The sequence below is a fragment of the Xenopus laevis genome, chromosome 5S (assembly GCF_017654675.1).
Source record: "Xenopus laevis strain J_2021 chromosome 5S, Xenopus_laevis_v10.1, whole genome shotgun sequence".
Classification (NCBI taxonomy): domain Eukaryota; kingdom Metazoa; phylum Chordata; class Amphibia; order Anura; family Pipidae; genus Xenopus; species Xenopus laevis.
The window spans coordinates 76,546,211-76,573,530 of record NC_054380.1 but is presented as its reverse complement, the minus strand read 5'-3'; the positions used below and the strand labels follow the sequence as shown (position 1 = coordinate 76,573,530).

At 37.3% G+C, this 27,320-nt stretch overlaps 1 protein-coding gene across 3 annotated transcripts; it reads left to right on the top strand.

Moving 5' to 3' along the window:
* The first annotated feature begins 1,351 nt into the window (after positions 1-1,351).
* ttk.S (TTK protein kinase S homeolog) lies at positions 1,352-27,000 on the top strand. Of its 3 annotated transcripts, XM_041563921.1 has the most exons (23): positions 1,352-1,556; positions 5,693-5,847; positions 7,247-7,469; positions 7,797-7,903; positions 9,952-10,095; positions 10,688-10,808; positions 10,901-10,970; positions 11,057-11,154; positions 13,572-13,662; positions 14,489-14,612; positions 15,283-15,485; positions 16,151-16,290; positions 16,990-17,110; positions 17,461-17,553; positions 20,422-20,579; positions 20,662-20,813; positions 21,204-21,328; positions 22,546-22,626; positions 23,614-23,790; positions 23,985-24,075; positions 25,184-25,281; positions 26,655-26,656; positions 26,742-27,000. In XM_041563921.1, the coding sequence occupies exons 2-23, from the start codon at positions 5,706-5,708 to the stop codon at positions 26,824-26,826; spliced, it is 2,646 nt and encodes an 881-aa protein (XP_041419855.1). In that variant the 5' UTR covers positions 1,352-1,556; positions 5,693-5,705; the 3' UTR covers positions 26,827-27,000.
* The last annotated feature ends 320 nt before the right edge of the window (positions 27,001-27,320 follow it).

The window sequence follows — 27,320 nt, the reverse complement described above, 5'->3', positions numbered from 1 at the left end:
GCCATTGGGCAAGTGATAGGTGAGCCGTGAGGGCCACATGAGCTGCTATACGAAGGAGGCACCCATGGGGTGCTGTACTGAGCAACAGCCTGGCTGGAACTACTATCGTTCTCCCAGGCCCAGATTTGTGGAGCGGCCACCAAGACCCGGGCCTAGGGCGGCATGTAGGGTTGCCACCTGGCCGGTATTTTACAGGCCTGGCCGGTAAAAATAATGGTTGATCATAATTTAATTGTTAATAGTGAAAAAAGATAAATATAAAGGAAGGCCGGTATTTTTTTTTCAGAAAAGGTGGCAACCCTAGCGGCATGCTGCCAACCACACCCACATTGGTTCAGATGCGAAGGAGGTACAATAGTTTTTCAATTTCCTGTGTGCCAATCCTCATAGCTCCAGTCCCAATGATGAAAATGTGGGGTTCCCACTATGTAAATACGGCCCTGCGTTCTCCCAGTCCGACATCCTTGTAGCCGCTACGGCGCCTTACCAGAAGCCCTTTCCCGCGTAACTACTTAAAGGGGTGGTTCACCTTCAAGTTGACTTTTAGTGTGTTATAGAATGGCCAATTCTAAGCAACTTTCCAATTGTTCTTCATTATTTATTTTCTATAGTTTTTGAATTATTTGCCTTTCTGTTCTGACTCCTTTCAGCTTTCAAATGGGGGTCACTGACCCCATCTAAAAAACAAATGCTCTGTTACTAATACTTTTTATTACTCATCTTTCTATTCAGGCCACTCCTATTCATATGCCAGTCTCTTATTCAAATCAATGCATGGTTGCTAGGGGAATTTGGACCCTAGAAACCAGATTGCTGAAGCTGCAAACTGGAGAGCTGCTAAATAAAAATCTAAATAACTCAAAAATCACAAATAATAAATGAAAACAAAATGCACATTGTCTTAGAATATCACTCTCTACAATCATAATAAACGTTAACTCAAAGGTGAACAATCCCTTTATGAACTGCTTGCTCGTTGCCTATTGGCTATTATGTCCCGCCTAGCCACTGTGTGAATTCAGATAAAGATACAATGTATGTTCACAGCGAGTTTGTACGTTTAGTTCATTGAACTACTAGAGAATAGCAACACTGCACAGCTGACACACATTGAATGGAAATCCTGTGGTATATTTAAGGCAGTGAAACAAGAACTGACAGTGACAGCTGACGCCATTTTCAATGCCCTAAAATATAAAACCATGCATTTCGGCGTCGTCCAAAGAAAAATTATATAAGGACCTTATGTCGTGTACGTATAGTATTACGCTGCATGCCCATACATATATATATTCCCAAAACAAAAATGGCAGTGCGACATTCTTCGCTTGGGAAAAAAACTTCCTGTTCCGTTCCTAAAGTCCAATCACTGAGGAGCATTGCGGATGTTGCGAATTTCAAACGTGAGACTATTGTGGAATGGGTGTTGATGGGCTGCTTTTGGAACAGTGATCAAGCAGGCAAATTCGTGCACTGCTAGTGATACCCCGTGCCCCAATATTTCACCGTGAGTGATTGCGAAGTAAAAGCCGTGGGACAGAGGCTGAAAGGCAAAGGTGCGTACGTATTTAATACGATCAAAATGTATGAGATATACGCCTCTTGTACGTCATCAACATAGCTTGCTTTGCGGCGCACAGAGAAAGTCCTTTAACCCGCGACGTTTATAATCTTGTTGGACTACAAATTGAAGTAGGTCCGGCAATCTGTCAACTATGCCTGGAGTTGGTAAAATGCTAGACGGCCGCAGGTCGAACATTACCTGCATCAGTATGTTTTGTACACTGACATGACTGTGTTTTCATTCAGGCTACATAGCTAACAGTATATTTGCATTCTACTTATTATATGTATACTTATACACTTTGTGGAAACGCCGCATGTTGCTAAACATTTTGGATTTAGCGTTGCCTCTGTGTTTGTTATACATATTTCTTCAATATGAATCAAAACCAACAAATGACCTGCCAATGTGTTCATGACCTGAACCAAATGTCCTGCTCAAATGTTTCACACACTTGTATCTTTTACTTTACCTGTGCACTTCAAATTCTGTCATTTTCTTACATTATTCAACTGTCAAAATGCATTTTGAAAGTATATTACATTTTGTTCACATCTACTGAACGAATGTGGAGGTCCCACAACTATGCAATAGATCTGGATAATAGTTTGTAAGTGGAAGGGTGTCCTATATTTACATAATTTGTTTAGGAAGCAAATTGAGAAATTTTTCAATAAGTTCTTATTGCCACAATATAAATGGAAGCATTCGTTTGCTACACCAGAAGCTGATGCTACTTTGTTTTGACATAAGTCGAGAGGGCTGTCATAAGGCTGGATATGCCTGTAATGTAGCACCCACTGAAGCTTGACATTGTGGTAGTTTATCTTTTTAAATTAATCTTAGTTTCTCTAATACGGAGATGTATGTAAGTATAACTTTATTTGCAAAGTGCTTTTAAGGACCAGCAGCGCTGGTACAATGCATAAAAGTACAATATATATAAAAGTATACACAGGGAAGACAAATCACAATAAATCTACACAGAGTTCATATGACTCTGTATAGACACTTTAAGATTAATGCTCATATAAAAAGTAATTTTGGAAAAAAAGCTTTAGTATGACACAATCATATAATGCATCTGGTCTTAATTTTTGTGTTTTTTTTTATTTGTATTATTTAGTTTGGTTTTAGCAGGGCTCTGTCTAGTCTGGACTGTGCCCTTGCTTGCAATCCTGTTTGGGTTTTTTAAAGCACCTCCATATAGGAATGCCAGACCCACGATTGTTCTGTCATACATACAAATACACCACTAGGCAAGTGTAGAACTCTTTGTGGCTAAGGCATTGAATCCCTTTTTTTCATTAAGAATCTAGTAGTATTTCATCAGCCTTCCTGAATGAATTTTGAATGATAACTGACTCTCTATATCCCTATACCATGCTTATGTATTTAAGAACATTGTTTCATTATAACAATAATATATACATTTATAATATACATTATAAATAAAAACTTAAGAGCAAAGTCACACAATGAGATTTGTTTAACAATATTTATTGCCACTGGCTAACCTTGTGTGCCATTGTCCTTATATTTATTGAATCAAAAATTCTAGTAACATCACAAAGCAAAAACAGTTTTTGTATATTACCGTTTATATTTATTTGCAGCTACAGTCTTTTTATGTATAGCAGAGCTGTCAAGCTTAGCGCCTGTTGACTCTTCCAAATCCTTGGCCTACCCATGGCCCCATTAACACCTTTATTTTCATTGGCATCTTTGCCATCAATTTTGTAAGTTTAGGCTAAGTTTTGTAAATTTCTACATCCTAGTACAGGTATTGCATCCGTTATCTGGGAACCAAATATCCCGAAAGCTATGAAAGGCCTTCTCCCATAGACTCCATTTTATCAAAATAATCCACATTTTCTCTGTCATAATGAAACAATATATTTTATGGCATGGTGGAAACATACATACATACATACATACATACATATAAGAATAAGAACAACCTCTTCAGGAATTATGTTGTTATGGGCACTACACAAGCAACCTATTCTTGAAAAGGGAATTATGTGGAATGGCTTTATTAAATGCTTGGATAAGTAATGGCATATTAGAACCCCTTAAAACTAATCTACACCTCAACCGAAATTTAAAATTTGGAAAGTTAGAGCACAATAATCTAAGGCCTAGAAAAACTGACTCACAGGAGTATAACACAAGTGATGTTTGAAATTGGAAGATGAACCCTGCCAAGTGGCATTGCTGCAGTCCTTCATATATAGAATTTTGAGACAGTATCACCCATCCCAATCAATTTTATATCTAGAAAACCACTAATCTCATGAAATTGGAATATAAACTGCAAACATAAGTTAAACTAAGGTACTAAACAAAACCATCAAAGATTCTGATGTCTTTCTAAACAAAAATGTACAATACCAAGGGTTAGGCTAAGGATAAGAGTGCGTCTAAGGCTCTGTTATCTATTATTACATATAGTCCACAGTTTCCATGCATCATTGAATAAAAAAATATATTCCTATTCTTTATATGGAACAGAAACACATTTTTCTAGGATTAGGCTATAGCTTTGTAGCTAGGAAGAATTGCACGTGGACGATCACTATTTCCAACCATGGTCACCAGTCATAAGTCAAGAATACTTACCTGGCTTTCATACACATGTACTTATAGATATTATTAGCGGTCGAGCTGGGCTAGAATTCTTGTCAGCTGAGGACCATATTAAATGCTCTTGTAAATGGAATGTGTACACAGGTCTAGATGGTCCTCCACTGACCAGAATTTTCACCCAGCTTTGTTATAACACAATACTGATCAAAAAGTCCTCCAGGGGACCTGGTGACCTCCAGGGTTATTTAAACATTGCCTAAAGCTAGCAATAGACGCAAAGATCTGAGTGTACAAATCATCGAACAATCGGACTTCCCCATCTCCGACCTGCCACTAACCATTCCGATCAAATAAAGTAGAAAAGAACAGATCAGACGACGTTCTGCCCCAGACAGCAATCGTACGAAAGTTATGTCCAACAAAAGCTAATGATAGTCTCCCACTGAAAATCGTACGATCAGCAATACATGCAGAGATATTATCGGCAGATCGACCAAACCGATCTCCGCCGGACAAAAAATGTCGGGACTCTCCAGACACGGTCTGAAAATCGTACGAATCCTCGGTACGTATGATCAGATCTTTGCGTCTATGGCCAGCTTAAGGGTCAAATGTTCAAAACAGCCTGGTTCAGTGTACCATGCAGGCAGCTAAATCAAGAAAATATCTGTGGCTTTTTAAAGCACAAGTAACACCAAAAAATCGAATACATTTATATGCATTGAAAGAAGAACTTAAAACATTATCATTTAGTAACTCTGGAGCGGTCTAAATTCTGCACCACTGATTTTCCCCAGTTCTGCCTTGTTTGTTATACCTGTAATAGCACAATGTTTTTTTAATACAATGTGTGTGTGTGTGATACAGGTATAGGACCTGTTAGCCAGAATGCTCTGGACCTGGAGTTTTCTGTAACAGATCTTTCGGTAATTTAATCTTCAAACCTTAACTCTACTAGAAAGTCATGTAAACACTAGTGGGGCAGACTTATCAGAATGCAAGTTAAGATTTTAATAAATAAAAACTCACCCACGTTCTATTCATTCCTGTGGGATTTTTAGAAGGATATTTCAATTGATAAAAAATCGGAACTCACCATTTTATAAATATGCTTTCAAAAATCCCATAGGATTGGATTGAACGTTTGTGAGTTTTTATTTATTAAAATCTGAACTCACATTTTGATAAATCTTCCTCTAAATTAACCCAATTAGCTGTTTTGCTTCCAATAAGAATTAATTATATCTTCGTTTGGATCATGTACAATGTACTGTCTTATTATTACAGAGAAAAAGGAAATGCTTTTTAAAATTTTGGATTATTTGGTTATAATGGAGTCTATGGGGACATGATTAGGTCACATGACCATTTATATCTGTTAAGTATTCATTGTGAAGGTATACATTTCATTCAAGTTCACATTTCTTTTAGTAAATTATTTTTGCTATAATTTCAGGGCTTTTGAGTCGGTTGCACTACCTTATTTTGAATTTTTTATCTAATAACCAGTTTCTGTTTATTTAAAATTAATTCTTCTAGATTTGTGATCATAATGGATGATGAAGATATAAGTGAACGGAAACTGAAAATTGCTTCTATCTTGGATAGAGTTAAGAGTTTTAAGACCAAGTATGGAACAGATGATAATTGGACTGATGAATTAACCTTTTCAAAGTCTTCTGCTGACACTACAGGTAGGGATTAATGTATGTAGTTTATTTTGATATTTATTGTTAATCAAACTCTGGCATGTATGATACACTTGTGTATGATTGCTAACTTGCACATACACAAAATCAGAACGCTGCTTGACTGAATAGCACCTAATGCTCCAGACTGTTCGTTGACATTCAGGAATGTTGCATAAATTGGTGCCTGCTAACTAATCCTGCTACTTGTGAGTTTTAAGTTACATTGGCAACTATACATGTGTGTGGGAATGCAGTCTTGCAGCATCAAATGAAAAATATCAGTGTCTTTTTAGTAAGTGCATTCTTTATGGCATTTTAATAATGTATAACGTGCATGTTTATACTGTACATAATATTCTCTAAGTGTGGGTTGGGTTTTGGGAAAGTAGAGGGGCAGAGACACACGGGAAGATTCTGAGAGATTTAGTCGGCCGGCTACTAATTGCCTATTCTTTGGGTGACTAATCTCTCCAAAAAGCCTTCCCGCTAGCTAGACTCTAATCACCGGCGGGATGGCACTCGGAGCACTTCATTTCTGAAATTACCCGAAGTTTCCTCGCCAGACTACTTCGGAAAATTAAGTGCTCCAACTGCCATCCCATCAGCGATTTAGATTCTAGCCGACGGGAAGGCTTTTTGGGGAAATTAGTCGCACGAAGGGGAGGCAATTAGTCGCCAGGCGACTAAATCTCCCTGAATCTTCCCATGTGTCTCTGCCCTTAAATGCACCTGGGAAAGCTCTCCCTGTTCAAGACACACTGAGCTACTAGTAGCAGATATTCGTCACAGCGACAAAAATAGACAATACTGATAATTTACTGATTATTTTCTCTTTGTGTGTTTTAGCAGAGGCAATCCTTAGTATTGTCTATGGCTGGGTATTTTCTGGCCTTTTGTAGCCGTGACAAGTAGCTGCTACTAGTAGCTCTGTGTGTCTTCACCCTGATACCGCTGTGTTTTTATATGAGGAGTATAAATTGTCTGGCAGCTGATAAATGGGCAGCACAGATTATGGGTATGAGAAGTCAAGTGTCTTTTGCAAATTTTGACAGTAATAAACAGAGGGAAGACAGCAGCTTTTATTTTAAAATATGTATTTAATATGAGGTAAAGAAATCAAACGAGTAATCTTTTTCTAAGTCTTATAAAAACAGCTTTTCTCAAGAAGACTAAATAATGTAGTAAAGAACATTTTGCTACAGAGGCAGAAAGTATAAAAACAAGTAGAATCTTCAGTCTAACCTCAAAAATAATACATATGTGTCCATTTAATATGCCTGTGATATTAAAATGTTATATTAAATGCAAATCACACTTCTCTGTTAATTTTTAAAAAATTGTTTTTCTGGAGACTGTTTTAAAATAAATAAACCAATCACCTGTAACATATTTTGCTTCATAGAGCACTCTGGCATTTTTACCCACTTGGTGACCACAAAGACTCCTGAGGAATGGCTAAATTGCCTTCTAAAATTAGAAAATACAGGCCTGCCTCAGATTGACCCACAACTTCTCAATAAGCTCATTGATAATTACAGTCAAGCTGTTGGAGCCCTGCCCGCAGAAAAACACAGTCACAATGAGAGCTATGCTAAAATCCTTGTGCACTTTGCCGAATTGAAAGCGTACGTATGAAGATTTCTTTACATTATTTTATTATAGTCTGATCATACCAAATAAATCTGTTAAAATGTTGTCTTAATCAGGTTGCTAAAGTGTTCCAGTGTTTAGTGATTTTCTTGTATTTGATGTAGTGAGTTCTCATATAGTTTGTATAAAATAAGTCATGCTATATCCAAATATCCAAGGGGGGTTTCATTTAAGCTTTAGGTGGCCTATTGACCATATTGTGCTCTGATTGGGAAATGTTTTGTACAATATCTGATTTGATATGTTAAATTAATTAGTCCAGACTGAATTTAGCAAATATTTGTAATTTTTTTTTTCAACAGAATCCATGACCTAGATGAAGCACGGGAGCAGTTCCAGTTTGCAAGACTAAACTGCAAAAAGTTTGCTTTTGTGCATACAGCTTTTGCCCAATTTGAGCTGTCAGAGGGTTAGTACCATCAGACATGCTATATACATAGTTAATTTTGGTTGGGGAAAAAAACATTCATAATATGACTGATCTATGAAATAATACTGTATATATAAGGATGCCAGACTAAGCTACCTGTAGTTCTTAAGATTACATTTTCCTTGGATATTATGCTTGTTCGAGAAATCATCCAAGCCACTCTTAAAGGCATTAACAGAATCAGCCATCACAACATCACCTGGTAGTGCATTCCACAACCTCACTGTCCTCACTTTAAAGAACCACCTACACTGCTTCTAAAGATAGTTCAGTTTGTCTAGTTTAAACGGTTGCCCTCTGATTCATCGACCCTTTCTATGAGGGAAAAAAAAGTTTCTCCTATTTGTCTATAAGGTACTTTACTGTACTTGTAAAGGATAGTCGTGTTCTCTCACAAGCACATTTTCTCCAAAGTAAACAGATTCAGCATAGGCAGTATTCACTGGACAATCTTCCATCTAAAAGTTGTCAAAGTCTTTCTTCGTTTCAAAAAGTTAAAATTAGGAAGATAGCAGATTTTTTTTTGGCATAAAACCCCGCATGATTAGTAACTTTGTGTGGGGTTTCCTTAAAGGGATACTGTCATGGGAAAACATTTTTTTTTTTTCAAAATGAATCAGTTAATAGTGCTGCTCCAGCAGAATTCTGCACTGAAATCCATTTCTCAAAAGAGCAAAAAGATTTTTTTTATATTCAATTTTGAAATCTGACATGGGGCTAGACATATTGTCAATTTCCCAGCTGCCCCAAGTCATGTGACTTGTGCTCTGATAAACTCCAATCACTCTTTACTGCTGTACTGCAAGTTAGAGTGATATCACCCCCCTCCCTTTCCCCCCCCCACAGCAGTCAAACAAAAGAACAATGGGAAGGTAACCAGATAACAGCTCCCTAACACAAGATAACAGCTGCCTGGTAGATCTAAGAACAACACTCAATAGTAAAAACCCATGTCCTTCAGTTATATTGAGAAGGAAAAACAGCAGCCTGCCAGAAAGCATTTCTATCCTAAAGTGCAGGCACAAGTCCCATGTCAGATTTCAAAATAGAATATAAAAAAATCAGTTTGCTCTTTTGAGAAATGGATTTCAGTGCAGAATTCTGCTGGAGTAGCACTATTAAGTGATTCATTTTGAAAAAAACATGTTTTCTGTCACAGAATCCCTTTTAAGAGGAACTATCGCGAAAATGTAATATTAGTTTTAGCATACTTAAATTTTCTAAATATAATCAATTTAAATATTCTGCATCATTTCTGAAATAATCAAGTTTATGTTCACTATCCCTTTCTCAGCATCTGTTTCTCTTCATTCTCTCTTCACGCAGCAGTTGGGTGTCACATATTCATTGACAGTTAGAGCCAATACATCTCATAGGGGGGACTCCTTTTGCCTAAAAGATGTATTAGAGCTCACTCTATTAAAATCACCAGACATCATGTCTCTCTACATGCAGAATTTGTGCAAAAGGCAGTTATTTTGTTAGATTTTGTTTGTACCTGTATTGGAATCCGGTATTTGAATGAGCTGTAATACATCTGCTAGGAAAGGAAGCCCTCCCTATTAGATATATTGGATCTAAATGTCAATGAATATGTGACACCCAACTGCTGCATGAAGATAGAATGAAGAGAAACAGATGCTGAGCGAGGGATAATGAACATAAACTTTTTCAGAAATGATGCAGAATATTTAATTGTTTGTATTTAGAAAGATTCTTATTTCAGTATGAAGCTTATATTAAATTTAAATTTTAGCGATTGTTCCCCTTTAAAGGTGACCCACCCCTTCAACCAGTAACCTTCTGTGTGATACTGTATTAATTTTTTTTTTAGCTACATCTATTATTGACTGGTATCCGTTATAAACTATAATTTATATTTTATTGTGAAATGTGTTTAGTGTGTTTTTCACCCTTCATCTTCTTTAATCCTATATCTGATATAGTCAAGCCATCCAGCAAGCTGTTTTAGGTGTACAAGACCTAGAGATTCCTTATGCATATTAAAAACATTTTTAATCTTGCAGGAAATTTTAAAAAGTGTAAGCAGATTCTTCGAAGAGGTCTGGAATGTGGCGCTGTTCCCTGCGAAATGTTGAACTTGGCTTTGAAGAATGTACAGTTAAAGAAGCCTCAGCTGATATCTGACGAAGATAAAGAAAATTTAGCAGGTTAATTATGACCTTCCAGTGTCATAGTAAAGATCTTCATAAATAGTTTTCTCGATTTAGGAAGCAGTGTATTTCTGTGCAATTATAAAGCATGCACCAAATCTATTACTTGTGGTTTGATTAAAAACTGACTCCTTCTTAAATTGTTAATGATTATAAATGAAAAAAAAACCTGAAAACCTCTAAAAGCAATGAAAGATGTTAAGAAAGGACAGCTCCCATTGAGTTATACATTACCTTGCCAGCTTTTAGATGGAATAGATTTGTATGAGAGGTTTTTGTGGTTTTTACATTTAATAAATATAATTTTTTTGTGGATTTAGAGTAATTAGTTAAATAATTGAGCAGAGTTCTTTCTTTTTCACTCATTTACTTTGCAATATGGCGCACCTTAATCCAGTTTTCTGATTAACAGGCTGTCCTATATAGTTGATGGATATATGCATGTCAAAAGCTTAGCTTTTCTTCATATGTTTAATTACTGGAATTGCCTTCTTTATAACATATACGCTATAGCAGACCTAATAGAAATGAGAACAGTTGATTCTGGTGTTAATATTACCAAAAAATAAAATAATTTATTGTGTTTTAGTGTCATCAAGTCATATCAATCAAGGCACGGCTAGTTATCAGAATTTGGCACTGGGAAATCCACAACGAATGAAGATCGAAAGCCCAGAAGAATATTCTGTAAAAACAAGATTTTCATATGGGTATTACTTAAATTTCATATAGCTTTGTATTTTTTTGATTGTGTTTTTATATTTCGGACCTGGAATTATAAACTGCGCTGTTGTCTCTGCAGAGAAAAGTTAAGCTCCCCAGAAGACTTTGAAGATATAGGAAGGAAACCGTTACTTAACATGTCTGCTAAGGTAGCGTCTGTATTCTCTTCTGTGCTGCTGTGCCCAAGCACTTTTGGCTAAAACTCATCTGTCCTATTGCATTTGCATTTTGATAGACCTGTCCTTTGGGCAGAGTGCCTGTACAACCAGCAACATCTCCAGATACAAGAACAAGGAAGAGTGATGGCTCTGGCAGTTCCAGTGTTGTGAAGAGGTGTGTATTTGGAATTATATAGAAGAGTTCCAACTGCTTGGCAAATTATGTAATTTTTAGTTTAGCATCACGTTTTAGGGTCAGATTTATCAAAATGTGTGTTTAGAGATTAAAAAATAAAAACTCACCAACATTCATTATAAAATTCAGATTTTTAGAATAATATTTATCATTAGGTGAACGTTAAAATTTACCATTTGATAAAAACTGTTCTAAAAATCCCAAAGGAATGAATAAACGTGGGTGAGTTTATTAAGAAAACAAGAAAAGTCAGACAGCGCACTCTCAGCCAAGTAATTGTGAGGTGCAATACTTACAGGACTACCCAACAGACTCAGTGATCCCCAACCAGTAGCTCGTGAGCAACATGTTGCTCTCCAACCCCTTGGATGTTGCTCCCAGTGGCTTCAAAGCAGGTGCTTATCTTTGAATTCCAGGCTTAGAGACAAGTTTTGGTTGTATAAAAACCAGTTGTACTGCCAAACAGAGCCTCACTGTAGGTTGACAATCCACATAGGGGCTACCAAATGGCCAATCACAGCACTTATTTGTCACCCCAGGAACATTTTTCATGCTTGTGTTGCTCCCCAACTCCTTTTACTTCTGAATGTTGCTCAAGGGTTCTAAAGGTTGGGGATCCCTGCAACAGAGTCACCAAAGGATAAGGAACCTTCCAGAAATGTGAAGACTGCACACGCAATAAAAATTCAATCAATTTTATTTGATCCGCATAGAAAAGGCCTTTTCTTTTTGTATATTTTGCCCCTGATGAAGACCTTAACGGTTGAAACGCAAAGGGCCTATGCGTGTGGTGCGTATATTTTTGTAAAATGTATTTAGTGGAATAAAATTTATTGAATTATTTACTAAGCAATAAATCTGCCCCTTAGTGTCTAACTTAGAAACTTTAACTTCCTTTGACTGCCTTTAGAAACTAAACAGAACAGTAGGAGAAAATGTAATGGCTGGATGAATTCAATGCTTGCTTATACAGTTAGGTCCATAAATCTTTGGACAGAGACAACTTTTTTCTAATTTTGGTTCTGTACATTACCACAATAAATTTTAAATGAAACAACTCAGATGCAGTTGAACTGCAGACTTTCAGTTTTAACTCCGTGGGTTGAACAAAAAGATTGCATAAAAATGTGAGGAACTAAAGTTTTTTTTAACACAATTACTTCATTTCAATGGCTCAAAAGCAATTGGACAAATTAAAAACTGAAAATAAAATTTTAATTTCTAATACTTGGTTGAAAACCCTTTGCTGGCAATGACAGCCTGAAGTCTTGAACTCATGGAAATCACCAGATTCTGGGTTTCCTCCTTTTTAATGCTCTGCCAGGCCTTTACTGCAGCGGCTTTCACTTGCTGTTTGTTTGTGGGCCTTTCTGTCCGAAGTTTAGTCTTCAACAGGTGAAATGCAAGCTCAATTGGGTTCAGATCAGATGACTGACTTGGCCATTCAAGAATATTCCACTTCTTTGCTTTAATAAACTCCTGGGTTGCTTTGGCTGTATGTTTTGAGTCATTGTCCATCGGTATTATGAAACTCCTCCCAATCAGTTTGACTGAATTTAGCTGGATTTGAGCAGACAGTACGTCGCTGAACACCTCAGAATTCATTCGGCTGCTTCTGTCCTGTGTCACTTCATGGATAAACACTAGTGTCCCAGTGCCACTGGCAGCCATGCATGCCCAAGCCATCACACATGTTTTACAGATGATGTGGTATGCTTTGGATCATGAGCAGTTCCACACCTTCTCCATACTTTTTTCTTGCCATCATTCTGGTAGAGGTTGATCTTGGTTTCATCTGTCCATCTGGAAAACTTTTTTCCAGAACTGTGCTGGCTTTTTTAGATGTTTTTTTTTAGCAAAGTCCAGTCTAGCCTTTTTATTCTTGATGCTTATGAGTTACCTTGCAGTGCACCCTTTGTATTAACTTTCATGCAGTCTTCTTTTTATGGTAGACTTGGATATCGATACACCTACCTCCTGGAGAGTGGTGTTCACTTGTTTGGCTGTTGTGAAGGGGTTTGTCTGCACCATGGAAATGATTCTCCGATCATCCACCACTGTTGTCTTCCGTGGATTCCAGGTCTTTTTGCGTTGCTGAGTTCACCAGTGCTTTTTTTCCTCAGGATGTACCAAACTGTAGGTTTTTTGAGCCCCTGAAATGAAGTGATTGTGTTAAAAAAAAGGCTTTAGTTCCTCACATTTTTATGCAATCTTTTTGTTCACTGAATTAAAGCTGAAAGTCTGCAGTTCAACTGCATCTGATTTGTTTCATTTAAAATTCATTGTGGTAACGTACAGAACCAAAGATTTATGGGCCTAACTGTAAATATATGTCAATTGCTGGAGTTGCTTTATTAATGATTTCATCAAATGCTCTTAATTTTTTTTTATTTAAGACCATTCAGTTCCATGCGTGTGCCTGTCCTTGCTACTTTGTCAAATCCAAAATATTTGGGAGATGATCTGCATTGCTCAGAAGACATTAAGGTTAAAAGTCCAATTTTTACATACAATTCAAGTTCACTGATTTAGGTTTAAGCATAATAATAATATTAACATAACAGTCTTAAAGGTACAATAACACAAAAATCTTTAGTATAAAATCCACCTCTATATTGCTGTACATCTTCTTCTCACAATTGCTTCATTCAGAAATACACTTTATAAATTGTATTTCCTAGCTTTGCTGCGGTCTCTAAAAAGTGTGGGAGATCTGCTTCTGCTCTGAACTGGAAGCTAGCAGTCTTGACCGCTTTAGAGCAGAGAAGCTTTCATAATTGGTGTCTGCAGGTAAAATATGCAGGTGTAGAGCAACAGAAACCTACATTTTCACTGCAAACGCTACTTACAAGACTGGTTGCTGAAACACTGACTTCTGGTTTTTAGCCAAATCCAGAAGAAGAATTTTGGCTGCATGGAGCCTAATTTATGAGCTGCAGCAGAGCTGCTAAAGCGTTACAAAAAAAAAAATGAAATGGGGCTATTATCTACCCATCATTACAATAATTCTGAGGTGGATTGTAATCTAAAAATTCTAGTGTTACTGACCCTTTAAGTATATCATACATTCTACAATTTTAGGTTTCTGCTCTGGCTATTGTGCAGCTTTTGATACAATATGTGCTACAATATTTGGAGCAAATATTTTTCCTTGCGATATGTATACACATGGCCTTTATGTGCATGCAACATATGTGCATGTGACAGCTGTAGATTCCGTTACGATGTATTTTGGAACCATTCAGCCTTATCATTTCAATGTCATCACAAAAATGAGTCCATGCTGTACTAATGATTACATTGCATTGAATAGGTACCAAGCAGCAACATCCTACCACATGAAGAACAGGCTAATGAAGACAGCTTAGATATGAAGACACCGTCCTCTGTTATTCTTAGTGTCACAGAATCAAACCTGACTGTCAAAAGAAATGAAGGTAAACTGCTGTTGTGTTCATGAATATATAGTACAGGTGTGGGATCCGTTGTCCAGACATCCATTATCCAGAAAGCTTCGAATTACTGAAAGACTCCATAGACTCCATTATGATCATATCTTTTTTAATAAATAAATAGGTTAAATATTAGTTCCTTTTTTGCTGTAATAATGCAACAGTACCATGTACATGATCCAAATCAGCTTATTGGGTTTATTTAATGTTTACATGATAGTAGACGGTATGAAGATCCATTATCTGGAAAACCCCAGATCCTGAGCATTCTGGATAACCGGTCCCATACCTGTAGTAGATTTTGAAGTTGTGTTTATTCATAAGTATTTAGTTATTTTATGATTCTTTCAAGTGACATCTTTGTGTTTTGAAAAGTCTGCCCTAGTCAAGTAGTCAAATATTATATGGTACCACATCTGAAGCCTTAAATGTTGTGTTGGGCTCATTTTAAAGCACATATTCTTGTGAAAAGTGGATTCTAAAGTTCATCAATCTTTTGTGGTAGGTGTCTGTGTCTTACAAGCATATCTCTAGAAAAGCACACTTTTTTTCGTTTTTCTTTCACTTAATGCTTATTTTTAACTAGTGAAAGCTGTGTTCTCTTCATTCTGTTCTTGAATGGTCTGTTCATGCTCCGTTCACGTTGTTGTTGTAGATTTAATTTTGGGAAGCACGTCTACAGCTGTTCTCAATCCTCAAGAAAACAGTAAACCATCTGAATCAGCACCACCACTTTTACCCAACATTAACGCAAGGCTCTCTGACACGACCAAGCCAAACAATATTGAAGCAGAATGGAAGTGGAAGGTTCCAGAGACACCCAGGCAAATTTTCCAGCCAGAGATGATATTTCCAGCGGTACTGTTCTTTATTATTATGAAATATCTAGTAGGACCCTGCTCAGTATTTGAAGTTCAGAAAGAACAATTGGTCAAGAAGCAATACATTGCACTGACATCAAGTCTAATACAACCAATTTAGCTGTCCAACCTGATCCTCTCTTATAGCCAATTTAGCCACATACTTGGAGGGCTGCCCCCTCGGTAATATGCTTCAGAATGCTATATAAAAATCCTTCTTAGGATCTCAGTAGACTAGAGGGGGACGGGCCCTGGCGCATGATGCGCAGCCGGGCCCCCCTCCGTACACCCGGAACTTGCTGGGAATAAGCGCGCGCGAACTGCCGGGGGACCCTGAGGGGGTGCACCCCCTGCTCCCCCGGTAGTTCCGCCACTGTTTGGATCCTCAAAATGACCATTGTCAGGACGGTTTAATCAAAAATGACAATGGGCTGTGAAGAAACAAAATAAATATGGCTAGGGTATTCCTCTGAGTTAGAGATTAGAACCAGAATTTTGAAGCAACATAAAACGAGATATAATGTATTCAGATGTGGTTTAATCAAGTCATTTTATAGTACATTACTAATGTTACTTCTTTTGTGCTCTATCATGATGTTTTTATAATGATATTGATGTTTCCAAGCAACAGTTTGTGATTTTTTTCCCCAACTGTTATTTCAGGGTAAAAGAAAGAGTACTGAGCCTAGTGCTAATCCTGGTTCCCGACGAGTGTCTCCGCCAGCACCCTCTCTTAGTAAATGTGACCCTGTCTTTGTTTGTGGAACACCAGTCAATAAATCACAAGAGGATTACATGAACTGGTAAATTGAGAGGGGACATGATTACACTTTACACGTGTATTAGAGGACATTATAGACAAATAGCAGGGGACCTTTTTACCCATAAAAGGATCACCGCACCAGAGGCCACCCCTTCAGAAAAATAATTTTCATTTGAAGAAGCGTACTTGGTTCTTCACTTGGTTCTTGTTGTGATGTGTGATTCTGTTAATGCTTTTAAGATGATTTCTTATTTATCACATAAAATAGCCAATGTGTAAAACACTGCTTGTTCTTGAGCCCAACTGAGATTTAACAAATCTTTATTGAAGTAAAACAATCCTATGGAGAAGACCCGTTATCTGAAAAACCCCAGATCCTGAGCATTGTGGATAACCAGTCCCATGCTTGTACAATTCAATTCAATTCCAAGGGCTCACTTACATGCTAGGATGCATCAGCCAATGAATGGACAGAGGTCTATCTTTTATTCCCACATATCTTCCTGGTACAGTTAGAGCTGCAGTATTTTTGGTTAGGTGATCTCTGAGGCAGCACAGAGAATTTCTTTAAATGGGGGGCTCAAGAGATGTATTTGCCAATATGGCAAGATTCTTTAATAGGTCACCTATTATTAATCTTGTGGTTAAGTATTCATTCTGAAAGTACAGTTTTCCTTTAATACAGTAATATCGTAATATCAAAAGATTTTGTTTGTTGAAATATTCATTTTATTTCTAGCTTTAGGACTCCAGTTGTAAAAACGAACCTAGGACCATTGGCACAAATGTCCACACCCTACAACAACCGTTCAGATTATCAGCAACCACAGACCCCAGTTGGACAACCGGACTGTTTTCCAGTAAGTTGTATAAAATTATTCTTTATTTATCCTTTAAATACATATTTTGTTTATAAAGTGATACTGACACGTTCCTATAAAAATAGGAATGTGTCGGTATCCATTAAAAGAAGCTGCATGAGAAATATAAGCAGCTAAAGGCCACTCCCAGTCCGGCCTCTGTAGGCTGGAGTCCTGTTTTCATTTGTAATTAGCCTATGGAAGGATCGCGCCACCCCCATGATTTAACAGTGTCGGAGGTTCGCTGGGCTGGGGGGCGGCTTTGGGGTGATGTTTTACTATTTTGTAGTGTTTTCTATGCTGCATTGAAATGTCAACATAATAAGAACCTTCTGCTTTGATCCTTTTAGATCTCTGCACCTCTTGCATCAAGTGACTGTATTGTAGTTAAAGGACGTGCATATGCAGTTTTAAAACAAATTGGAACAGGTGGATCTAGTAAGGTATGAAGTATTTCTTGCTATGACTGCTTTAAATAAAAATGTTCATTGAATTATGTGGACTGGTTATAAAATATTCATTTGTCAGAATATCCTTATCTGTTTAACAGGGTGAACCTTTATTCTGTGGGGAAGTGGATATGCTGTTTGTGCAGCATTTTCCACCTCTAATATTTTCTTGTCATTAGCTGTCAGCCATGTTTCTGTGGTTGTGGGTAGTCTTCTTACATAGGGTAGGCCATGCCCCCAAAATATTAATTAATTTTCACTTTCTGTGGCTGGTAATAAATTGGTTAAACACCCTTAATGTGTGCTTTAACAGTGTTTAGTATACCTGTGGTAGGTATAGACCTCCTCTTAAACTATTTGAAATTCCGTTCTCATTTTATAGATTTGTGGATACAAATGGCACTTGATATTAGATGCTATTCTTTTTACTAGTCACATTTTTGTGATAATATGGAATAGCAAATCTTTGTTTTGTTTAGTTTGCACAATTTCTGAAATCCAAAACAAATTGACAAAGATGTCAGTGCTGGTATTAGAAGTGAGGCCTTACTCAGTCTCCAGTTACAAAACCACTGAGCAGTTCCTACAGCCACTAAATCACTGGTTCCATTTGTCATCACCCAGAAGCAGCCTTTAATGTATGTAAATTGCAGTCTATAAGACAATATACTGAGGTTCAATTTGTAGATAATATTACTCCTCCTTCCATGCCAAGCAACTGAGGTATATCAACAAAGTATTTCAATATATAGTTTTAAATCCAAAGTCCTTGGCAGTGCTTTGAAGCCAGCTGAAAATGTCAAAAACTCTTTTGCCCAAAAATAGTCTGAACACTCCTGCACTTCTCCATGTTTTTTATTCAGTTTAATGGGAGGCAGTTGCAAGGGATTTTCAGACAGCTGAAAAGTTATGGATGTCTTTACCCTTGGGCTACCTCCCCACAAAAATGTGTTGTAATACCTACATTTCACTTTGCATAACCAAAAAAAGAAAAAGCTGCTGCAGTTCTCCCTCAACTTCCCACCATGTGGCTCCTTGCAATGTCAGGCCATGTGTGTCTAGTAGCCTGTTGGAATAAATCAATGTTTTTTATCTTGGTTTTGTATATTTGAGCAAACTGGCCTTAGCCAGAAATAAACCCTGGATGAGAGTTTCTGATCTGTTAGTCTTTGGTGGGGGGTTCTTTTTTTAAATCCACTCCTTCTTGTGGCAACGGCTCACGTTTTGTGCTTATGTCACCAGTTAAAGGAATAGTTCAGTGTAAAAATAAAAACTGGATAAATGGATAGGTTGTGCAAAATAAAAAATGTTTCTAATATAGTTAGTTAGGCAAAAATAGTTACATAGTTAAATCGGGTTGAAAAAAGACAAAGTCCATCAAGTTCAAAGCCTCCAAATGAAAACCCAGCATCCATTTAGTGTATAACTTGCATTTATATTATTTTTGCCAAAGTGCATAACCTTGCATTTATCAACATTGAACCTCATTTTCCAGTTTGCTGCCCAGTTTTCCAACTTAGACAAATCACTCTGCAAAGTGGCAGCATCCTGCATGGAACCTATAGTTCTGCACAATTTAGTATCATCTGCAAAAATAGAAACAGTACTTTCAATGCCCACCTCCAGGTCATTAATAAACAAGTTGAAAAGCAAGGGACCTAGTACAGAGCCCTGCGGTACTCCACTAACAACACTGGTCCAATTAGAAAATGTTCCATTTACCACCACTCTTTGTAGTCTATCTTTTAGCCAGTTCTCTATCCAGGTACAAAATGTAATGTATAAAGGCTGAAGTGTATAACATAATAGCCAGAGTCAGACTTCCTGCTTTTCAGCTTTCTAACTCTGAGTTAACCAGTGACTTTTAGGGGGGCACATGGGACATAACTGTTTGAGTTTGCAATTGATCCTCAGCATTCAGCTCAGATTCAAAAGCATCAGTTATGACCCATGTGCCTCCCCCATCAAGTCAGTGATTGGTTACTGCTTGGTCACAAGGGTAACCAGTCAGTGGAAACCAAGAGAGCTGAAAAGGAGGAAGTAGTGTTCTGGCTATTATGTTAAACATCCAGTCTCTCCAGCCTTTATACATTACATTTTTGGCTAACTAACTATATAAAAAACATTTTTTATTTTGCACAGCCTATCCATTTAAAAGATGAGAATTACAGTCTGTCAATGTCTCCCATAGGTCACCAGTTGACCAAGATGTCACAGGGGGCCTAAACAATCCTATAGCTTGGCCCACAGTTCAGGTGTTTAGGTCATTTGGGTTTTAATGTTCCTTTAAGATCTATAAAATGCAGAAAATTGGCTACTGTAAATTGTTGTGTAATTTTGCTCAAAGAAAAACTATACCCCCAAAATGAATACTCTAGCAACATTAGTTTATATCAAATTAAGTGGCATATTAAAGTATCTTACCAAACTGGTATATATTTAAGTAAATATTGCCCTTTTACACCTCTTGCCTTCAACCACCATTTTGCGATGGTCCCAGTGCTGCCTCAGAGATCACCTGACCAGAAATACTACAACTCTAACTGTAAAAGAAGTGTTGAAGCAAAAGACAGTCTCTGTCTGTTAATGGTCTCATGTGGCCTAACATGTTTGTGCGCTGTGGATTGTAGGATCCATGGGGGGCGGCCCTTATTTTTTAAAATGTAAATTTTCTATTTATGTTTACACAATGGCACACACAACTAAAACAATATATTTTTATGAAAATGGTTCACTTACATGAAGCAGTTTTACATATGAGCTGTTTTATGCAATATATTTTTATAGAGACCTACATTGTTCGGGGGGTATAGTTCTCCATTAAGTGTGTATGAACAGAGAAATTCTACAAATCTTTTTCAGGTGTTTCAAGTAATGGATGATAAAAAGCATTTATATGCCATAAAGTATGTGAATCTCGAAGAAGCTGACCAGCAGACCATAGAAAGCTATCAGAATGAAATTTCTCACTTGAACAAACTTCAGCAACACTGTGACAAGATCATTAGGCTCTTTGACTAGTAAGTGGATGCATTGCTTTTGGAAGATTTGTGTTCATTTTTTTACTGTAATAGTTACATTTGCTTTATATCCTATTTGCAGTGAGATTACTGACCAGCATATTTACATGGTAATGGAGTGTGGAAATATAGATCTCAATACTTGGCTAAGGAAGAAAAAGGCTATTAATCCTTGGGAACGAAAGAGCTACTGGAAAAATATGCTTGAAGCAGTCCACACAATACATCAGCATGGTAAGAGACCACCCCATTGCACAATAATGATATGAGGTCCACCAGGGCCGCAACTAAGGGTAGTCCGTCCCTCCCTCTCCTCCGTCAATCTCCCCTCCGTCTTCCCCTCACCTACTGCGCATGCATCCGCTTGGGGGGGTCACCTAGGGCACCTGGTTGGCTTGGCCCAGCCCTGAGGTCAACAATAAACAATACGAGTAAAACCTTATTCCACCCTTCAAAGGTTTTGAGTTGTACCGGTGAGTAATGTTTACATTTTTTTTAAGAGCTACTGCTATTTTTACATTCTTATCTACACAGCTGTACTTCTTTCCTTAAAGAATGTTTTATAATAATGACTTGCTATGTTGGAATGATTTCATGTATTTGTTGATCCAAACCTCTTCCTAGGGATTGTACACAGTGACTTGAAGCCAGCAAACTTTCTAATTGTTGACGGGATGCTCAAGCTAATAGACTTTGGCATAGCAAACCAAATCCAGCCAGATGTAACCAGCATTGTTAAAGATTCACAGGTAATTCTGCATATACATGTATATTGGATAGTATATACTTTTGGTATCTGTACATTTCTTGGTACAGGTAAGGGATCTGTTATCCAGAAAGATCCGAATTAAGGAAAGGCCATCTCTCATAGACTCCATTTTATCCAAATAATCCAAATGTTTAAAAATTATTTCCTTTTTCTCTGTATTAATAAAACAGTACCTTGATACAAACTAATATAAAATTCATCCTTAGTGGAAGGAAAACCAGTCTATTAGGTTTATTTAATGTTTACATGATTTTCTAGTAGACTTAAGGTATGAAGTTCTTAATTACAGAAAGATCCATTATATGGAAAGCCCCAGGTCCCAAGCATTCTGGATACAGGTCCCATATTTGTATTGTGTGATTTTAATTATAGCTGTTTTTCAGTACAAGCATTTACCATGATTTTCACATTTTGTCTTTTTATCAGTTTACATAGAAATAGGGTGTTATCCTGTGCTGCACCCTTTGACTTTGGAAAGTTAACAAGGATATTTAATATTACACCTGCAAATGAATATATTGATTCCTAAGGAAAGTAGTTTTCCCGTAGGTCAAAAAACATTCTACTAAGCACACAGGGAAAAAGGGAAAATTTGCTACTATTACTGTATTGCAAACAATGCTTTGATGTGGTGACTGCTATATTGCTCTACTATGAAGAGGCATTCATTATAGAAAAAGAACATTCATATAGTACCATCTGTCCATATGAGCATTTGGGAGCCATTGCTTTAACGCTGTAACTAAAGCTCCGTAATTCAATTGTATTCTTCAAATTTGCTCGTTCGAAATCTGCACGTATGCTATTCACACATTCTTATCTGATAAGAGCAGCAAATTCAGTTCTGAATTTTTGTGTAGTAGCAAAGAGGTTTTTTTTTGTTTGCCGGATTTAGACCGCACATAATTTAGAGCTATTCTCGTTTTGTCTGCTGAACCACATTTCAGATGCTGATCTGTCTCTATAGAGTGCTTTAGCTTGGAAAGCAACATGTCTGCTCATTCATACTGTGTGTGATTGATTTTAATATGTATTTTATATAAAAGGGAATTGTGCATCTATAGCTGACACTAATTTTATACTGTCATTAATTTTAATGCTTATGTTTTGTATTTTGTTTTAACAAATAAGGTCCTAATGCCATCAATCAATTAATTATTAAACTGCAAAAATGAATCGGTTCTTTTCATTCTTTAGGTGGGCACGATTAATTACATGCCACCAGAATCTATCAGAGATACCACCTCATATGCGGAAAATGGCAAACCCAGATCAAAGGTATTCGCTTATTGTTACTTAGTGCAACTTGTTTTTATGGGGGGAAAAAAGTCAGTGGTAAATCCAGGGCTGCTCCTGCCATGAGGGAAGATGGGAACCTTGCTTCAGGCGGCAGTGAGTGGCCAGTAACTTTAAGGGGCAAATTTGCAGTTTTTAAACCCGAAATTCTGCTCCACTAGTGCAGCAAGTGTTATAGAGCTCATTGCACTAGTGATGCACCCCCTTTGACCCGCTCCAACGCTAAAGTTTTAAGCACAGAGTGGGATGGGGAGGCAGCAGCCCCTGGGTAAATCAGTGTTGTTTTTTTGCTAAGGACTGATCTGCTTTTTTCCATGTGTATTTAGTACACAGGCTGAGAAAAGCAGATATATTTCTCCATATAGCTCCACTGACAGGTAAGTTGGCCTGTGTGCAGTTACACTGAGTGCACCTTGACTTGAAAAATACATACTGTTTTTTGGGCTGAAATCTGCTCAGTGTAGCAGCACACAGGCTGGCTTTCTATCTGTGGAGCTATACGGAGGAGAGAAAAGCACATAATATGCTCAGAGCGGCTAATGATCTTTGATGTGCTTCTCTAATAAAGCTCCGTAATTCAAATGTATTCTTCAAATGTGCTCGTTCGAAATCTGCACGTATGCTATTCACACATTCTCATCTGATAAGGGCAGCAAATTCAGTTCTGCCCAACTGGACATGAGTGGCATGAGAAGGCTTCATGTGCCCTTATGTAAATGCACGTGACTGCTTTAAATCCTATGTGATATTTTAAACCCATTAAAAGGTCTGTCCTCTTTGGTGCTCATTTATCAACATTGGGCAAATGTGCCCCTGGGCAGTTGCCCACAGCAATCAAGCAGTGATTGTCAGCTTGTCAAAATTTGGTCAATGTTGACTAATTGCCTTTCCACTGTCAGTTTATTGTTCATTATTTTTAAATGTGATTTTTCTGGATTAACAACAGTATTTATTTTTTTCTCATTTTAGATTAGCCCAAAAGGTGATGTCTGGTCTCTGGGTTGCATATTGTACTGCATGACATATGGGAAGACTCCTTTTCAACATATTACAAATCAGATCGCTAAACTTCATTCAATTCTGGATCCTGGTTATGAAATAGAGTTCCCTAATATACCAGAGAAAGACCTTCAAGATGTACTAAGGGTAAGCCTTAATGGTGCATCTAGAATATCTTTGCCACAAAAGTAAATATTCACTGTGCAGAATAGGCTCAGCGCCATATAACATTGTATCATTATCAGTTTATCCCTCTCTGTATTTTTTATAGTGTGCACTAATGCAGTAAAATGATTTAGTAATGTGTATATTGTTTTCTTGTATTTTTGTTTTTCGTATAGAAATGTTTAGTACGAAATCCTAAGGAAAGGATATCCATTGCTGAGCTCCTTGTGCACCCATATGTTCAGATACAGCCTCATACACAGCCAGGTATGAAAGATAGTTTAAGATTTGGTTGCTACTGTACCACTGGTTGTAAAAATAAAAGTTACCCAGCTACAAGAGCATGAGAAAATGTAACGTTTCATTTATTAAAGGAGAAGGAAAGGCTAAAATTAAGTAAGCGTTAAAAGAAAAGTCTATATAAATACACCAGTAAACCCTCAAAGTAGTGCTGCTCGGAGTCCTCTGTCAAAAGAAACACATCATTTATTTCCTTCTATTGTGTACACATGGACTTCTGTATCAGACTTCATGTTTTCATCTTAAACCTCCAGGGTGTGGGCTTGAGCATGCTCTGTTTGCTCATATATTCCTTTCCCCTCCTTCCCCCTCGCCCTCCCCCTCCCTGCTGTAATCTGAGGGCAGAGCTATGAGTGAGCAGGGAGAGACTCAGACAGGAAGTGATGTCACACCAAGCTAATATGGCAGCTGCTATCCTAAACAAACAGAGAGCTTCTAGAGCTGTTTACTCAGGTATGGTAAAGCATTCTGCAGAGTAAATAAAGTGTTAAAGCTTGCACTATTTTAGATAATCTATTGGCAATAAACTGCTTCAGTAGCTTTCCTTCTCCTTTAAAGCTCATTTTGCTGCTGGGTAAGATGCTGGTGTCTGTAAACCTGCCTATTAACTGAACCACCGAGAACTAATGAAGTGTATAAAATCATACACCATGTTTTTGTTTTTTTAAATATTTTTATTTCTGAAAAGTTTCAATTAGTATAAATTTTACATTATGACCTTGTCTAATAAGCAAACCGATATTTATATACATTTAGTTATAAAGATAATTTATAAAAATTTGTAGGTAAGCGAACACTTAAACTTAAACCATAAACAAAACACATCTGGTTTTTAAACCAGGAGTGTGGAGACTTGTAGCAAAATACTTCAGCAAAAAAAATCCCTGTCGGTTAGAGTTTATTAACATAAGAGTTATATTGCAAGGAGTTGATACACCATGTATTTTTAATAGTCTTTTGTTCTATGCCAAGACACACACTTTGTATCTGCATGCTAAAGTGTATAATTGGTGTGGCAATTTCCCATAAGAGATATGGCAAGCAAAGGTATCTGTAATATTTTTCACTCTTACAGATCAACAAGTGCAAAAAGAGACGACAGAGGAAATGAAGCGTATACTCGGACAGCTTATTGGTCTGAATTCTCCAAATTCCATATCGCGAGCTGCAAAAGTGAGTGTGCTGTTTTACTGCTTATAATGCACTATTAGACAAACTAAAACATGGAAGAGATGATTTCTATTTCTTGTTAGAGAATCACCTTCCAACTAGTAAATGTGATAGGGACAGCATTGCAGATTTTAATGTCATTTGGCCGGATCTGTGGATGACGGATCCTAATCAGCCTTAGCACTGACTGGTTTGATCATATACTGAGAAGCACATGCCTGGTCAGGTTAAGCAGTAACCTATTGGTCATCTGTTGGTCATAATTTCCATTTTGTTTTATTGTCTGTGATGTGATAACTGCAAAGTTTGCTACTTAATTCCTTTTAAAGGGGTTGTTTACATTCCAAACACTTTTTTCAGTTCAATTGTTTTCAGATTGTTCCCCAGAAATAGACTTTTTTCAATTACTTTCCATTATTTATTTTTTTACAGTTTTTTTAAAATCTAAGTTTAATATTTCTGTCTCCGGTGTTTCAGTCTGGCAGCTCAGTAATTCAGGCACAGACTATAGATGTGTGGGCCAGCCCGATACCCACGGGTCAGACGGGTTCGTGCTGACCTTGCATCCCTCTTTGACCTCAAGATCTTCTCCTGCTCTCCCCGCCCGCCAACTTGCACTACCAGCTTCCAACTTCCGGCTTCTTCTTTTATAGACGCTGCACCTGGTTCACCCCGCCCCTTTTGTGACATCATTGGTGGGGTGGGTCGACGCGGGTCTATATAAGGCAGACAGGCACGGGTTTCAGGAGGGTGCCTCTTTGGGAAAAACCGACCCACACATCACTAGCGCAGACTCTAAACTGTTACAGCAGCATCTCTGGAGTATTAGCAACTATTGTATCAATTCTAACAGCTGCCTTTAATGAAACTCAGGGATTCTGCTCAGCAGGGACAAAGATAAGAAATGTATCAACTAAATTTAGAACAATTTACAGGCCAATCCCACTCCCAGAGCTGCATTAGAAGGTGAAAAATTACACTTTACACTTCAGAAAAACATACAGACACACATAGAAAGTATAAAGTAATTGGAAAAAGTATTTTCTGGTGAACAATCTGTAAAAAACAAGATGTTTGCAGATGAACAACCCTTTTTAAAATTATATGGTTCGGTCATAGATCATTGGACGACCAGATTGCATCATTCATGTTTAGCCTTATGAATGTCTGGATAAAAGCTGTAGGGGCTCCTTGCACTTTATAGTTGGGGACTGAACCATTATTACTGATTTAAAAAAAAAAAAAAAAAAAAAAGTTTAATACCACAATACTCGCTAATGGAATTTACTGCCTCTCAGATTACATTTTTTACCAGTTTCATCCAATGAAATTTTAATTGCTCAGAGTCCAAAAATGATTAGCATATAAACACTTAGAAGTCATTGCTGTAGTTGTTGATTATATGCAGGGAAATAATTCGTATTTTAAAGTATTGGACAGTAATGATGTGCTGTTTCTTTCAGAACTTGTATGATCAGTTTAACAGTGGCAGAAGCCTGGATCTGTCGACACTTGGAACAACAGTTAGTCAAAACACACGGACTATGAAATAAAGGATACTAACTGATTGCCCAACATGTGACAACCTACAGCTTCCATTGTACACTATCCCAGTCTAATGTGATTGGTTTATAAACCTTTATAACTTCTGTACTACCTTACAGAACCACTGTTACCACTGGGGAAAATTATATGTGAAGTAAATATCTATATGTTCATGTACATATTTTACTCTGTTTTTTTTTTCTTTGTCTTTTAAAAATGTATTTTATTGAAAATGCATTTCCACTTCTCTTACTGATTGGCATGTTACCGTTTATTTGGGCTAGTTGCATAGGGGTTTATATAATGCATTTCTCAAACTGCACATAAATAATTAGGGATGCACCGAATCCAGTATTCGTTTCGGGATTCGGCCTTTTTCAGCAGGATTTGCATATGCAAATTAGGAGCGGGAGGGAAATCACGTGACTTTTTGTCACAAAACAAGGAAGTAAAACATTTTTCGGATTCGGTTGAGTATTCAGCCGAATCTTTCACGA